Source organism: Rhinatrema bivittatum, chromosome 4, assembly GCF_901001135.1.
Source record: "Rhinatrema bivittatum chromosome 4, aRhiBiv1.1, whole genome shotgun sequence".
Taxonomy (NCBI): domain Eukaryota; kingdom Metazoa; phylum Chordata; class Amphibia; order Gymnophiona; family Rhinatrematidae; genus Rhinatrema; species Rhinatrema bivittatum.
The window spans coordinates 469,280,985-469,298,471 of NC_042618.1; the positions used below are offsets into that span (position 1 = coordinate 469,280,985).

At 45.7% G+C, this 17,487-nt stretch overlaps 1 protein-coding gene across 2 annotated transcripts in view; it reads right to left on the minus strand.

Moving 5' to 3' along the window:
• Window positions 1-17,487, minus strand: part of CPSF6 (cleavage and polyadenylation specific factor 6) — a 135,886-nt gene that overhangs the window by 72,764 nt on the left and 45,635 nt on the right. For both annotated transcript variants that reach the window (XM_029597222.1, XM_029597221.1), the window contains exon 6: window positions 5,212-5,698. In XM_029597222.1, coding sequence (XP_029453082.1) covers window positions 5,212-5,698 — 487 coding nt within the window. The remainder of the gene's footprint in view (window positions 1-5,211; window positions 5,699-17,487) is intronic.

Sequence of the window (17,487 nt, forward strand, 5' to 3'; positions counted from 1 at the left end):
TTAGGAGGAGTATTTGAATGTCGAAATTATATTCTACTGTGTACAATCCGTGGGAAGACCAAGTATCTGTTTAAATTATCTTCACGGAGAAAAAGGCTTCTTCTCACAATTCCATGCACTTCAATTACATTTAAAGTCTTTCAAACTGGACTCCTAATGATCTTGTGACAACCGGCATGATGTATGCTTACTAATGCCGGTATATAAAAAGTTTTAAATAAATAAATAAACCGGTATTTGACCAGATAGCCCGATATATCTTTATGCGGGCTAAAAAGATGGAAGGTAGAAACAGTAACTAATCCGCCCTGATGCAGCGTTTAAGTGAAACGTTGGTGGCGACCAAATAAAATACAGTGGCTGTTGAAGGCTCACACTTGTTAAACAGACAACAGAATATCGACAACAAGTTGTGAGATAAGTGCTTTTTGCTGTTACAAAGGCTATCTGGTCATATTAGATTTCATCAACTAGTTAAGACAAAATCGAACCAGATCTTTGTGTGGAACTGTATCTTCAACAGTAATTCCCTCCGGGAGAGAAGCCTCAAGGGTCTTCCGCGCATCAAATGTACAAGATTTGCATACCAAGGATACTGCGGCCAAAGCAGAGCTATTAGAATACCAAACTCAGAACGTCTGAGATCCAATTAAAATAAGTACTTTCCCTATCATGGGTCCTGGTGGAAATGCATACATATTTTCCTGAGGTGCAGGTACTGGAATTATAGCCCTCAACCTGAGGAGCCTTACCACTGCCTGCTTCTGTGCTGGGAGTGGCACGGAGACATCATGAACATGTCCTGAGGAGTGTTGAGAAACTCCATCACATATCCTTCTCGTATGACATCCAGTACCCATTTGTCAGAAGTGATCTTGACCTACCACTAGTAGAAGAGGGTCAGCTGACCTCCTAGCTCCTCTTTTCGAGGGTAGGTCAGCAAACCTTCATTGGGGGTTTCAAGACAAACCTGAACCTGCCCCCCTCTCTTGGGCTGTCGAGTCTGAAAAGACTGAGATCTCTGAAATGTAGAGCATCTGTATGGCCGAAAGCATTGGGAGCCCCTGGATCAATCCCTCATAGGCGAGGGGAACTGCTTTCTCTTATCTTTGGTAGCCCTGGCACTGGAGATTCACCCCATTTACTGGCCAGCTTTTCCAATTCGCTTCCAAAGAGGAGTGATCACTTAAAGGGCATCTTAGTGAGGTTTGCCTTAGAGGTCACATCTGCTGACCACAGCCATAGGTGTCTTCTGACTGCTACACCACTGAGGCCACTCCTCTGGCCGAGGTACGGACTAGGTCAGAGCTCTCGCCAGCTAAAAAGGCAGTGGCGGGCTCTCTGGAATTCACCCCTGAGTCATCCACCTCGCGAGAGAGGAACAGGCTCGAACAAGCTACCAGGGCCCAACAAGAAGCAATCTGTAAGGTCATTGCTATCACGTCAAAGGCTTGTTTAAGGATGGACTCCATCCGCCTATCATGTGCATCCTTCAAGGCCGCTCCTCCCTCCATTAGGATAGCTGTTCACTTCAAGACAGCGCAGACCAGTGCATCCAGTTTAGGGAAACAGACGTTCTCTCGCCGCCAGAGCCAGTGGGTGTAGAACTTCTCAATGCTCGTTCACCTTTAAAACTCACTTCAGGGGAGTCCCATTCCAGCTCAATTAACTCCTGGATGGCTTCCAGCACCAGAAAATAGCAAGACGCTTTCCATAGAGACACAAGAATGGTATTCTTCTTTGGTTCAGTCAGAATTCCCCCCCCCCCCCCCAGGAACTCCCAGTGTCTTCAGGGTCTGGGAAACCAAGGCCAGCAATTCATCTCTATGGAAAAAATGTAACATGGCTCTAAACCCGGAGGGATTTCCCCATCTTCCAAGGAATCTGGATCCCCTTCTTCGTCCATGTTGTCCGGGTCCCTGCCAGGAATACCCTTGGTGAGACGAGGCATGTCTCGAGGTCTGCCGATAAGGCTGAGAGAGGGAGGCCCTACCGGCTGGGATTCCATTTGGACAGGAGCAAGTGAAGCAGACTGAGCCTGTTCAAAGGCTTAAAGGCCTTGAAAAAATTCCACCCAAGAGAAGGCAGCTGGGTCCATACCTAGCCCAGGAAGTACTGGAGTAGATGCCACTGGATTTCCCTCTCCCATGGAAGACCCAGCCCCGGGATTACTCAGATCTGGGGTACTTCCGGTTAAGGATGTAGCTGACCCATCCTCAGATTGGGAGGAGCCAGGCTTAGGAAAATCTCGGAAGGCCAACTCTCCCTGGGCCTTCTCACAGTGCTGACATAAGTTAGAATCAAGGTCAGACTGTGTAGCCCTAATATGACAAGCAGCGCAGACAGAATGGCGCTTATATTTCTTTGCTGCTGGAGCCAATAGGAACAGTAACTACGTGTTCAGCCGGCTCACGCTTAAAGATTTTGTGCGCACAAATTTCAGGTGCCTACAAAGACCGCTGTGAGGCGCACGCACAGCCCGTGCACTCAGATTTTCCAAAATTCTGCGCCTAGAGAATTGTGCACATATGCGCACGGCGCTAAGCGCAGAGCTGGCACGCACCACACGTACCGATGCTGTATGGTGGGCAATATAAGATGCACAAAAACACGTGCAAGATGGAGCGACCGCGGACTACGACATAGAGTGCCTACTGAGCCTAAAGCAGGGCATAGCCCACTAGGGGGCCGTTCAACCCATTCGGAAGCCTACTTCCCCTTACTCCAATGCGATCGGGAACACCGAGCAAGGAGAACAGAGGAAGTCTTACCAAAATCCCTCCGACATCTCTGAACCAGGAGGAATGCTTTTTTTTTTTGTTTTACTTACTTGGGCTCAGCGTTTACTGGCTGAGTACAGAGACGGTTGCCAGCTGCAGGGGGAGAGGGCATTGGCCGTCATTGCTGCACTCGGCTTCCTGCACCTGCTGCCTTTTCAGCTGCTTCAGCAACAAAGTCCACACTGGGAACCGGCTTCCAGACCAAGGCAGGCCTCTGAGGGATCTCGGAAATCACCTCAGGAATTCTCAACTGGGGGAGGGACCTTTAGGTATCACTGCAGAAGAACGGGCCTCAATCTTTCTCCAATTTAAAAGTAGAATTTCTTCTTCTAAAGGGTAAGGTGATACCCATAGGGAAAGCACATCCACATCTGCTAGGAAACGGAGAGATAATGAAGGGCTGAAGTCAATGCAGGAGTGTATCTAGGGTGACGTCAGCTTTGAAACCTCACTGTCTCCATCTGCTAGCATGTAACCCATTGGCCCTGAGTCTATCTGGCTACACGCTAGGAAATACAGCAATCTACAGCTTCACAAGGCTAATTTAATCTTAAAAGACACCTGGGAATCTTCATTTGCATAGAGGGGAAGAGAATGGTTTCTGCAGGCTGTTCCCTATTGCTCAGCTATCAGAGAGGGCAGGAGAGAGGAGATGCAACATTCATGTGAGATCATCTGCTGAAATAACTCAAGAGAACCAGAGCTACACAGGCTCTGCTGTGCCTGAGAGAAATTATTTAGACCCCCAAAACTTCCCTACTCGACTACTGGAGGGAAGTAAAGAGTTTAGCATGTGTCTATTTATTTATTGGCACAAAGGGATAAAATGTTGGCTTATCTGGCCAAAGCAGGAGTATCAACCAGGCCCTGTTCCATGTGCACTACAGTGCTGCCTTCCACCATAGGAGCCAGGGCTCGATCTGGATTACCCATCCAGTTTTGCTTTTAGCGGGGGGGGGGGGGGGGGGGGGGGGTTCCCGACCTGCTGCAGTTCGCACTCACCCGGGTCACTGTGCCTCCCTCTTTTTACAGTCATGCTGGAAGCCAGAAGAAGGATAGAGAGGAGAGTGTGATCACCTCAGAGACCCTGACAGAGTTCAAATCTGGCACAGAAACATAGGAGACTAGGAGGCAGTCCAGGCCTCTCTGCTCTCTCAGAATACAAGGTGTGTGCGCTGTCAATAGCTCCTGCTGCCATACCAACCTAGGATCACCTGAAGCTCGACCCATTGGTATGGGAACTCAGACCCCAAATTTGTCGGTTCCCAAGAGGGAAGGGAAGCATCAATCCCACCAGGACCAACACCTAGAGTGCCCCCAAGACTTGGCCTCTGCTCCACTGAGAAGCTGGGCCTAAAGTTTTCCCAGGAACAGCCTACACACAATTGCAACACCAGTTCACGTCTGCACCATATGCTGAAGACAGAGAAATACCAGAGAGCTGAAGGCAGCACCACCCTATAGGGAAAATGAAATCCACTTTGAACTTTTTACCTCTGTCTCCAATTGCTGGCAGTGGGGACATAACCCACTTGTTTAAACTGGTCTGGCACGGACAATAAAGAAAAGATAATTCAACTAAGAAGCACTAAGTTGTTGAAGAACAAAAAGCAATGTCAGGATAAAGTAAGACTCAGCATCTAAAAAAGCTCAGGCTAGAGCCCTTAGAATAGCACTACAGCAGACAGTAGCCTTTTAATGCACACTGAGAAATATTTCTCAATGTCTATATCATTTTTTTGACTGTATTAAGTAGCTGCAACTGGATTACAAAACACCAAGCAAACAAAACAAGTATTGTCAAAATGCCAGGGCTTCAATCCCGACTCCGTTGGACATGAATCCCTTAAAATCTGGCAGTTCTTAGTGCCCCTAAAGAAATTATCCCCCCTATAATTCAAAAAATGGTAATTTTGGGAACCTGGCCACCATACAATGTGATATGAGTGTCTTCATATAATCATTGGGCACCCCAAGACAGTTCTTATCTAATACTTTTTCTTTTTTAAATACATTTTTGTTTAAATGCAAATAAGATGCCTAATGCTTATCATGGCTTGATGTAACTCTTGGAAAAGTGAATCTGCAGTTCTGCATTTCAAAATAATTTCCCAGGGGTTACTTTCCACCATTAAGGGTCTCTTAATATAGTAGTTCTTAGCTTCCACCAGTGTGGATTTTTCAGTGACACGGAGCCAACCACATTAATGGATTTCACGCTACCATTTCACGATGTAAAAACTGATTTCTCAAGGCACAATGCCAAAAGTGATATCGTCATAGTCTGACGTACCTTCACATTCAACCTACGATTAATGGGAAATCTGCAGCTTGAGATTTCATGAAATATGACACCTAACTGAAATAAACCACCAAGTTTCTTAGCAAACAACAGAGTGAAAAAAAGCACAAGGAACTACAAAAAGCATACCTGCCAGGTGGCCCATAGTCACCTCTATCATATGGTGGTGGACGCCCATATGGATCTGATGGTGGGGGACCACGACTGTCTGATGTAGGCATGCCACTGTTCCCAGGTGGCGGGAAGAAATTTGGATTCACATGTGGAGCCGGAGGAGGACCCCCTGGAGGTGGTCCTGGGAGATGTGGTGGTGGAGCCAGAGCCATGGGTGGGCCAGGTGGGCGAGGTGGGAAAGGGCCAGGAGGTGGAGGTGGACCTTGCTGAGGAGGTGGGCCTGGAGGAGGACCATACACTGGAGGTGGGGGTCCAGGGGGCAATGGAACCAATGGAGGTTGACCATAAGGTTGTCCATGAAATAGAACGGGTGGTGGAAGGCGGTCACCTCGATTTGGAGGCCCAGGAAGGCCTGGGGGAGGAAGTGGCTGACCGGGAGGAGGTGGACCTGGAGGACCTGGTGGACCAGGAGGACATATAGGTGGGCGAGGTGGAGTCAGACCTGTTGGATAACAAAAACAAATTAAGAAAAATAAGAACAATATCTGACCATCTCATCAAGATTTGCTATAATCTGTGCTTAAGAATGCTATGTATCTCCAAATAGAGAATTTCCTGTTTTGTAGTTTTATAGTCATTGTAAGAATAGTAAAACCTGGATTAGTTATGCATTGTTACTGTATCACATTCAGAACCTTTTGATGAATGCAAAAATATTACACACATTATTTTCTCCATAAATCCTCCTGTGTTGACCATTATAACTTGCTCCTCACAGGTTTCCCACTGAACCATCATCATAAGAACATAAAAACATAAATGCCATGCTGGATCAAACCAATGGTCCATCAAGCCCAGCATTCTATCTCCAACAGTGGCCAGTCCGGATGGCTTGGAAGTAGCTAGCAAATCCCAATTTGAAAGTCTGTTTCATTTTGCACTCCCCAAGAATTAAGAGGTGAGAAATCAAAGTCTACTTGGTTAACAATTATTTAAGGACCTGTCCTCCAGAAACTTGTCCAAACCTTTTTTAAACTCAGCTATAGTAATAAACTTAAGCATATTTTCTGGCAACAAGTTCCATAGCTTAATTGTATATTGACTGAAAGTGGCCTTCATTAGCTGAAATCTAATGCCTAGAGATAAATGATATTCAACGATTAAAAAAAGAAGCTTTAGCAGTCATGTGGGCCTTACAGACCTTTCGGTATTAACTGCTGGGCCACCAATTTACACTTGTGACAGACCATCAATACCTCATATGGATCGCACAAAAAAAGGAATCCAATAGTAGGATCATGAGGTGGTTCTTGGCTTTCCAGCTGTTCAACTACAAGGTGTGACAGTGCTGGGAAGGAAAATGCCAATGCCAACTTCCTATTCTAGAGAGATATCCATGTACAGATAGGTGCTCATTTCAGGAAGGTTAAGCTGAGGGGAGTGTGCGGCGTATGTATAATATTCACCCTAATTTTAGGATGATTAAAGAGTAGCTTCAGAGTTGCAAACGCAGCATCCCAAGGCCTCAGCAACTGCTAGAAGCCAGTGCGGGTCAAAACATCTGCAGTGCCGCTGATGTGATGTTTCAAGTCTCACCTCCCCTCCCACCAAGCAGCTAAAATGTCTTCTGCTGTGTAAAACCAATGTAGCATTTGAAGTGGGCCACGCCCACCAAAAGCACTTCCCAGCATGCTCCCTGGCCCCACAAAAATAAATAAATAAATTGTGGTGTTGGCGACTATGGGAGCCTCAGCAAGCATGCTGCCGAAGGAGAGAGGAAATATCTGGAGCCATCCTAGTAAGGATGAATGCTGTTGTAATAGGGAGGGAGGAAGAAAGTAACATGCTAGGCAAGGGATGGGGGTAGGGATAGGGATGCTGCTGAGAGGGTGAGTGGGAGAATCTGCTTAGTTTTATTTTATTGTCCTGACCTTTGTTCATCATAATAAACTCCGATATTTACGCAGAAAAACTGATTTTCTCCTGTTTTTTTATTATCATAATAAATCCTGATAAATTCCTGGGAAAATTTTAAAACATAAAAACTGAAAATGAAGGTCCTTAAGCATACAGGAAAGAGCCTCAGAACACTTTAAGGGACCAACTCCAGGTATCTGACCTAGTACACCTTAACTATAGACAAAAAGGGAAACCAAATTATCTTAAATAGTGAAGGCTTACTTTAATTATAATTTTGAAGTAAATATAAATTCAAATTCTTGAACTGAAATTTTAAGGTGTCACCAAGCCAGACTGTGTTCAACTGAAACTGAACCGCCCGGTCTTATCTATCATTCACCTTATGTCTTCTGTGTCTTGTGTACTCATTTATGTATCTGAATGGAAAAACTCTCTTTTGAGTTGGAGCAAGAATAATTGACTGGTAAAGCATGATGGTAGTTTCACTTTTATTCCTCACCCTCCCACTGATGTGTTTTAAGCTATATTGTGTATTATACAACTCAGATCACAAACTAGAGATGTGACTAGGGTGCCGGAATCGGTTCCGGTTTCGATATCGTGGACCCGCGGGAAACGGATGGTTTTGTTTTTCGGCTGTCCCACGCCGAAAAAAAACCCAAACCCACCCCGACCCTTTAAATCTATTTAGAATCCCCCACCCTCCCGACCCCCCCCCCCCAAAACTTTCCTAAAGTACCTGGTGGACCAGCGGGGGTCCCGGGAGCAATCTCCCGCTCTTGGGCCGTCGGCTGCCAGTAAACAAAATGGTGCCGGTGGCCCTTTGCCATTACCATGGGACAGGGGCTATCGGTGCCATTGGCCGGCCCCTGTCACATGGTAGGAGCAATGGACGACCAGCGCCACCTTAAAATACTTGACTGATTAGAAAATATCTCACGATATTTTCATCCGTCAAAAAAACAATGCACATCCCTATTACAAACTATACACAAATGAGTTTCTTGGCTGGATACCATTATTACTTAAATTGCAAATTCTGATTCTAAGTTGTTCAAATGCTCCTGTTTGTTTAAATAAGATTAGCTTTGGAAGTTGCGTCGGCCAACCAATTACACAGCCATAATTGACGTCTGCCATTATCAAAGACACTCCCCTTAGCCGAGGTACAGACCAAATTGCAGCCCGCATCTGTTAAAAAGGCGGCGGCGGGTTCCATAATTGCTCTGGAGTTCACCCCAGAATCCTCCTCCTCCTGAGAGAGCAGCAGACAAGAGCGAGCCACCAGGGCACAACAGGAAGCCATCTGCAATGTCATTGCCACTGCTTCAAATGCTTGTTTGAGAATGGCCTCGATTCTCCTATCATGCATATCCTTCAAGGCCACTCCTCCTTCCATGGGAATAGTCGTCCGCTTAGAGACGGCACAGACCAGCGCATCCACTTTTGGAAAACGCAAACGCTCTCCCGCTGCTGGATCAAGGATATACAGGCCTTACAATGTCCAACCCCCTTTGAAATTTGCTTCCAGAGCGTCCTATTCAAGATCAATTAATTCTTGACTGGCATCCATAACTGGGAAAAAAACAAGAGGCTTTACGCAAAGAAACCAAAATGAGATTTTTCTTTGGCGCAAACATGGAATCTGCCCCAGGTACTCCCAACATCTTCAAGATCTGGGAAATCAGGTCAACAGTTCATTTCTATGAAAGAAACGCAACATGATCCGAGATATGGTTCCAGCCCCAGAGGAATTCCCCATCATCAGTGCCATCTGAGTTCTGTCGGGAATATCCACAGCTAACAGAGGCATGCTTTGACGCTTAAACATAAAACTGGAGGAGGGAGGGGCCACCGGCTGAGGATCCGACCTGACAGGATTGGTCGAAGCTGAGGACTGTGCCTGAAGAAAGGATTGCAATCCTTGAAAAGAATTCTGCCCAAAAAAAGGTAGAAGGGTCCAGAATGGGGCCCACTGAGCTGTCATCTCCTGCGGAAGAACCAGCCAAGGGAGTTCCAAGGTCTGGCATACCTCCAGACAAATCCTCAGCCAGACCACCATCAGGCTGGGAAGAACCAGGCTTAGCAAAATCAGAGGAAGACAATTCTCCCTAAGCCTCTAAGCAAGCGCTGACATGTTAGAGCAGTGGTTCTCAACCTTTTTCTCATCGTGACAAGCCTGACAGACCATGCTCACATGTGACACACTGCTCATTACAATTCACAGTGGAAATAAAACAAAGGTCCAGTATTATTTTTATTGTTAAGAATGACACAAGGGAAAGATAAGTACTTTGTATAAACAGAAACTGCATAAATAGTAAACTTCCCATACCAAAACACCAATTTCCAGCCCTCAAACAGTCCTTACCTAAGAAAAGGCAACACTGAAAACATTATACCAGGCCTTAAGACACCAATACACCTCCTATTAGGAAAACAGAATAAGCCAGGCTGCTACACAGCCCTACACAAACTACACGCCAGCAGAATACCTCGCCTCAGTCACATGTGCAGACCCTCACCTAACAAAGAATAAAGAGACCATAAAGCATAACTAGAAACTTGCAGACAAAAACTAATCTGGAAACCACAACAAGCCAGAGAGACTGTATGTAGTAAAATAAAGGAAAAAGAGAAACTTCACCAGTCCTCAAAACAAATGGAGAAATTACTAATCTGATAATTTAGTTTTCCTTGGTGTAGACAGACTCAGGACCAATGGGTTGTGCTCTCCTGCCAGCAGATGGAGACAGAGTCAGGTTACAAAGCTGACTCTGCAAGTATTCTCTTCAAAAGCCACTGTGGACATACTAATCGAAAAAACTTGATTAAAAATGGATAACCGTAACTGTACTCAACCAAACACTGAACCCCAGTAAGATTATAGATGCCCTGATCTAGGGACTGGATGATGGCTTACCCGTAATCTCTTGGAATCGATATCCACACTCCACGGGCAAATCCTTGGCACCATTCTTGAGCAGCCGCGGGCGGGATGCTGAGTCCATCTGTCTACACTAAGGAAAACAAAATTAGGTAATAATTTGTCCATTTGCTAGCGTGTAGCCAGAAGGGTTGAGGACCAATGGGATGTACAAAAGCTATTCCGATCAGGGCGGGAGGCTGCCTGCAGTCCGGTTAACACTGCTCTTGCAAAGGCTGCATCTTCTTGGGCCTGTACGTCCAGGCGATAGAACCTGGAGAAGGTGTGCAAGGAGGACCACGTCACCACACAGCAGATAGATATCGACAGGGACAGCAGTCTAACTTCTGCCCATGAGACTGCCTGAGCCCAGGTGGAATGAGCTTTAACCTGGGAAGGTAATGGCTCCCGTGACCACCTCTTTAATCCAGCGAGCTATGGTAGCCTGCAAAGCTGGTTTGCCCTGCTTCCTTCCACCGTGAAGGAAAAACAGGCGGTCCATCTTTCAGACCAGTTCTGAAACTTTCAGATACTGCACCAGAAGTCTACAGACATTCAAATGACAGAGGAGGCAGTATTCCTCCATGTCTCTTTGCTTATCTAGGGAAGGCAATGAAATGGGCTGATTCAAATGAAACTCTGAGGCTACCTTGGGCAAGAAGGATGGAATGGTACAAAGCTGTAACGCTCCTGGAGTCATCCGGAGGAACAGTTCCCAACACGACAATGCCTGCTGTTCAGAGATGCAATGTACTGAGCATATAGCCACCAGGAACACTGTTTTCAAGGTTATTAAACGCAAGGAAAGACCGTGCAGTGGGCGAAAGGAGGGCACTGCCAAATTTCCAATACTATATTAAGGTTCCACAAGGGAATCGGCCACCATAGAGGTGACCAAAGGTGCTTCATCCCCTTTAGAAAATGGGCCATGTCCAGATGAGCCAACAGAGAGGCTCCATTCCCCTCACCCCGAAACAGGAGAGAGTCACTACCTTCACTTTCAAGGAGTTAAGAGTCAAACCTTTATTCAAGCCATCCTGCAAAAATTCCAGATTAAGTGGAATTTTGTCCACCCAAGTGGGGACACAGTGTTTCCTTGCACCAGGCCTCAAATACTCTCCAGACCCATACATAAGCTAGGAACGTAGAGAACGTCAGAGCGTGGAGTAAATTGGTAATTACCACTGAATATCCTAGCTTCATTAGGCAAGCCCTCTCAAGGGTCAGACCGTAAGACAGAATTGAGTCGGATCCTCGTGAAGGAGCGGTCCCTGCTGTAGCAGGTCCCTGTGAGGAGGGAGGCACAGAAGGGTCTCCATCAGGACTCCCTGGGCCAATCTGGAGCTACTAGTAGGACTAATCCCCTCTGGTGCTCAATTCTGCGAATGATCTTGCCCAGCAGGGGCCACGGAGGGAAGGCGTGTAGCAACTCTTCTTCCGGCCAAGTCTGAATGACAGCATCGATCCCCAGGGACCATGGATCTCTTCTGCAACTGAAGAATCGGGGAACCTTTGCATTGTGAGATGTGGCCAGCAGGTCCATGGACGGGAAGGCCCCAACGATCTACTATCAGTTGAAAGGCTTTGGCCAACAACACCCACTCTCCTGAATCCAGACTCTCCCTGCTTAGAAAGTCTGCTCTGATGTCTTTTCCTGCGGTGTGTGAGGCTAAGATCATATGTAGATGTATTTCTGCCCATTCCATAAGTGGGTCTATCTCCTGAAATACCTGCTGGCTCTTGGTTTCTCCCTGGCGGTTGATGTAGTCTATTGTCGTTGCATTGTCTGACATTATGCAGACCGCTTGACCCTGAAATCTGTGGCTGAATTGCAAACATGCCAGCCTCACTGCCTGGGCTTCCAGAGGGCCTCTTCCTCCATTCAACATCCCTGGGCCATGAGTTCCTGACAGTGAGTTCCCCAGAGACTCGCATCCATTGTAAGAACCAGCTAGTTCAGGGACGACAAGGACCCCCCCCCCCCCCCGCTCAGATGAACCTCCTGCAACCACCGCTTGAGGTGAGAGCAGACTCCCATCAGTAACTGCATCCAAATCAAATAGTCTTGAGGCTGCGGGTTCCAACATGACAGCAGCAAGCGCTGAAATGGGCGCATGTGTGCTCTCGCCTACGGCACTACTTCCAAGGTTGCCGCCATCAAATCAAGAACTTGGGAGATAGCTCCACACCGTCAGGCGTAGTGTGTTCATCAACTGACACACCTGGGATATCAACGTCCGTATCCGTGTGGTCAGGAGGAAGATTTTGCCCTGCCTGGTGTCGAACCAGACTCCCAGATACTCCAACGACTGGGAAGGCTTGAGACTGCTCTTGTTCAGGTTTACTACCCAACCGAGTTCCTGAAGCAAGGAGGTCACCCTTGGGTCACCCAGAGACTTTCTTCCACTGACTTAGCCCGGATCAGTCAGTCATCCAAGTAGAGGTGTACCAGGATTCCTACTCTTCTGTACGCTGCTGCCACAACCACCATAATGTTGGAAAATGTTCTTGGAGCGGTGGCTAGGCCAAAGGGCAGTGCCCAGAACTGATAATGGTGCCTCAGAACAGCGTTGATGTTCTTGACAGATTAGAATATGTAGGTAGGCCTTGGATAGGTCCAGGAAGGTTAGGAACTCTCCCGGTTGTACAGCCATGTGGAATTGACTCACTTGTAGATAATGGTTGACACTCTTGAGATCCCAGATGGGAGTGAAAGGAAACTTCCTTCTTGGATATGATGAAATAGATGGAATAATGCCCTGTATTTCCATGGGGTATAGGTACTGGGATTACAGCCCTCATCCTGAGGAGCCTTAAAAGAGTAATCTCCACTGCCTGCTTTTTGTGCTGTGAGTGGTAAGGAGACATCATGAATACGTCCCAAGGAGTGCTGCAAAATTCCAGCGCATATCCTCCTCGTATGACTTCCAGTACCCACATGTCCGAAGTGATCTTGATCCACCTTTGATAAAAGAGATAGTCGACACCCCTATCTCCTCGTTCCGAAGATAGGTCAGTAAAATTTCATTGGGAGGTTCGGGACAATCCTGAACCCGAACCTGCCCCTCTCTTGGATTGCTGAATATGAAAGGATTGAGTTCTTCCAAAGGGTCGAGACCTCTGAAATGTAGAGCTTCTGAAGGGGTGGAAACGTCGAGAGTCCCTGGACAGACTCCTCATAGGCAAGGGGGCGCTGCAACTGCTTCATTTTATCTTCCGGTAGCCGGGGGACTGGAGATTCACCCCATTTACTGGCCAGTTTTTCCAATTCGTTTCCGAATAAGTGTGATCCTTTAAAGGGCATCTTTGTAAGGTTGGCCATGGAGGTTGCGTCGGCTGACCAACTCCGCCAGCCATAGCTGTATTCTGGCTGCTACCACTGAGGCCACTCCTCTGGCTAAAGTACAGACTAAATGGGAGCCCACTCCCCCCCCCCTCTAGTTCGGGGGGTGGGGGGGGAGTGGGTGAATGAGCAAGCATGTGTATTTGAGATCCTGTGTGTGTGTGTTTGTGTGTGTGTGTGTGAGATAGCATGTATGTGAATGATTGAGAGCCTGTACATGTGAAAAAGTATGCGTGTGATTGAGAGCTGTTTAGGTGAAATAGCATGTGAGTATGTGATTGAGAGCATGTGTGTAAATGAGAGAGAGAGAGCATGTGTGTCTGTGTGTGACTGAGAGCTGGTTTAGGTGAGGTAGCATGTGAATATGTGATTGAGAGCCTGTGTGTAAATGAGAGAAAAAGACAGCATGCTTGTACGCATGTGAATGAGAGTCTGTGTGTGAGAGAAAAAGATATTACACCAGGCCTTAAGTATGGTGTGATTGAAAGCCTGTGTGTGTAAGCGTGAAAAGATAGACAGCATGTGTATAATGTGCAATTAAGAGCCTATATAAGTGAGAGAGAAAAAGCATGTGTATATGAGAGCGACTGAGAGCCAGTGTGTGAGAGAGAAGAGAAAGTTGCAAGCAAACCATCCCTCCTCCTAATCCAAAACAAGCTCAGGGCACCTGGATATCAAATGTTCCCAGGTATGCAGAGCAAAACATTTTTTGTATCCTTATTTTTCATTACTGGGTATTTGTGTCTGCTATTTTGAAATATTTTATTGGTATCTAGAAATTTTTTATATGAGTTTTTAATTATTGGATATTCCATTCACCAGCTATTTTGAAATCTGTTTTTTTTGTTAGTATGGTTTTAAGGCTATTGATTTTATATTTCTTGATTTCCTAGCATGTAGCCAGATGGACTCAGGACCACTCCCCTGCCAGCATATGGAGACTGAGTCAGGATATTCCATTCATCAGCTGTTTTGAAATTCTCTCTTCTTTTTGTTAATATGGTTTTACTGCTACTGCATTTATATTTCTTGATTTGTTTTATAAGGATGGGTGATTTTTCTTTTTTTCCTTTGTTACACTGCATAGAGACTCTGGCTTGTTGCGGTTTCCAATTCAGCTTTTGTCTGCATGCTTCTAGTTATGCGTTTTGGTCTCTTTATTCTTTGTTAGGTGAGGGTCAGCACATGTGATTCAGATGAGGTTTTCTGCTGGGGTGTAGTTTCTGTAGGGCTCTATAGCAGCCTGACTTGGTCCGTTTTCCTAATAGGAGATGTATTGGTGTCTTAAGGCCTGGTGTAATATTTTCAGTGTTGCCTTTTCTTAGGTAAAGTAGTTACTATTAGGTGCTAGAAATTGGTGCGGGATGTTTGCTGTTTATGCAATTTCTGTTCAGACAGAATACATATCTTTCCTTGTGTCATTCTTAATAAAAATACTACTGGACCTTTATTTTTTATTTCCACCGTGAATTGTAATGAGCAGTGTGTAACACATGTGAGCGTGGTCTGTCAGGTGTGTCATGATGGGAAAAAGGTTGAAACCCACTGCTCTAGGAAAGAAGAAACTTTAAGGCAGTGGTTCCCAACCCTGTCCTGGGGATCTCCCAGCCAGTCAGGTTTTCAGGATATCCACAATGAATATGCATGAGAGAAAATTTGCATGCCCTGCCTCCATAAAATGCAAATTTTCTCTCATGCATATTCATTGTGGATATCCTGAAAACCTGACTGGCTGGGGGGCCCCAGGACAGGGTTGGGAGCCATTGCTTTAAGGGGATAATTGTGCAACTCCCCACACTGGTGTAAATTCCATAGAAACAGAAACAGAAATGACGGCAGAAGAAAGATTAATAGACCCATCCAGTCTGCCCAGCAAGCTTTCACACTTATTTTCTCATATTTATCTGTTACTCCGACTGCTGAGTTCAGGGCCCTTATTGGTAACTTTTTGATTCTAATTTCATTCCATCCCCGCCACTGATGCAGAGAGCAGTGTTGGTGCTGCAAAGTGAAGTATAAGGCTTAATGTTTGAGGGTAGTAACCGTCGTATCGAGCAAGTTACCTCGATGTTTGTATAGTCATACTGCTAAGATCAATGCCTTGTTCCATGTTGTCTGGATGTAAATCCTATTTCTTCATTCCCCCCTGCCGTTGAAGCAGTGAGTTGTGCTGGATATGCATTGAAGGTGAAGTATCAGGCTTAACTGGTTTGGGGTAGTAACCGCTGCAACAAGCAAGCTACTCCCACGCTTATTTGTTTACCCAGACTGTGCTGCCTTGTTGGTTGTTGCCTGAATGCAAATCCTCTTTTCCACATTTCCTCTTGCCGTTGAAGCACAGAGCAATTTTGGAGTCGCATTAACCGTGTGAACGGTTATTGAATAAGGGTATTAATCACGAGGTAGTAACCATCATTCCCGCAAGCCACCCCCATACCTCTTTCTATTCATTCCCATCCTCCAGGCTTTATGGATCCACAGTGTTTATTCCATGCCCCTTTGAAATCCTTCACAGTTTTGGTCTTCACCACTTCCTCCGGAAGGGCGTTCCAGGCATCCACCACCCTCTCCATGAAGAAATATTTCCTGACATTGGTTCTGAGTCTTCCTCCCTGGAGTTTTAAGTCGTGACCCCTGGGGTTTTGCTGATTTTTTTCCAACGGAAAATGCTTGTCATTGACTTTGGCTCATTAAAACCTTTCAAGTACCTGAACGTCTGTATCATATCACCCCTGCTCCTCCTTTCCTCCAGGGTATATATATTTAGATTCTTCAACCTCTCCTCATAAGTCATTCGATGAAGACCTTCCACCTTTTTGGTTGCCCTTCTCTGTACCGCCTCCATCCTGTCTATCCCTTTGGAGATACGGTCTCCAGAACTGAGCACAGAACTCCAGGTGAGGCCTCACCAAGGAGTGAGGCCTCACCTGGAGACCTGTACAAGGGGATAATTACTTCCCTTTTCTTACTCAATATTCCTCTCTCTATGCAGCCCAGCATTCTTCTGGCTTTAGCTATCGCCTTGTCACACTGTTTCGCAGACTTCAGATCGTTAGACACTATCACCCCAAGGACTCTCTCCTGCTCCATGCACATCAGCCCTTCACCCCCCATTGAATACATTTCTTTCAGATTTCCACACCCCATATGCACGACTCTGCACTTCTTGGCATTGAATCTCAGCTGCCATAACTTCGACCAGTCTTCCAGCTTCCTTAAATCCCGTCTCATTCTCTCCACTCCTTCCGGCGAAACCACTCTGTTGCAGATCCTAGTATCATCCACAAATAGACACGGATGTCTCTTACCCATGGACTTCATACAAATTTTCCCAAAAATTATTCCAGAAAAACTACCAACACACATTGCCACCTGCTAATTTTCACAGCTAATTTTTTTGGGGAAAAAAAAAAATGTGCACACTTTTGAAAATCCAAAAGCATGCATGTGCGTGCAAACCCATGGAAGCATGTCCCCCTGTTGGTTATTTATTTATTTAAAAATTTTTATATACCGTCGTTAAGTTAAATACCATCACAACGGTTTACAGAAGGGCACGATAACGAGAAATATGGGTGGTATAGATTACAAATTACTCGTGTGCCATCACAGTTTGGTAACAATTTAAAATAATAAACTAGGTGTGTAAATTAAATCTGATTGTTAGGAACAAATTAGGCAGTTTGATTTTAACATTAATATGCTTATGCAGGTTACTAAAAACATCTAGCTTGGTGCATCCTTATCGCTCAACTATTTTTCTCCTTTTCTTTATCTTTATAAAATGCTTGTTTAAAAAGCCAGGTTTTCAGATTAGTTTTGAATAATTTCAGATTTGTCTGTAGTCTTATTTCGAGTGGCATGGTATTCCAGAGTACAGGACCAGCCAGTGACAGTGCTCTTTCCCCTTACTTGCATGAGATGTGCTGATTTGACAGAGGGGACAGTTAGTAGAGCTTTATTTGCAGATCTCAGGTTTCTTTGTGGTACATGCACGCGCAGTGCGTGTTAAGCCAGTCGGCTTTATCATCGTGGATTAGTTTATGGATTATACAAAGTGCTTTATATTGTATTCTTTGTTCAATTGGAAGCCAGTGGAGTT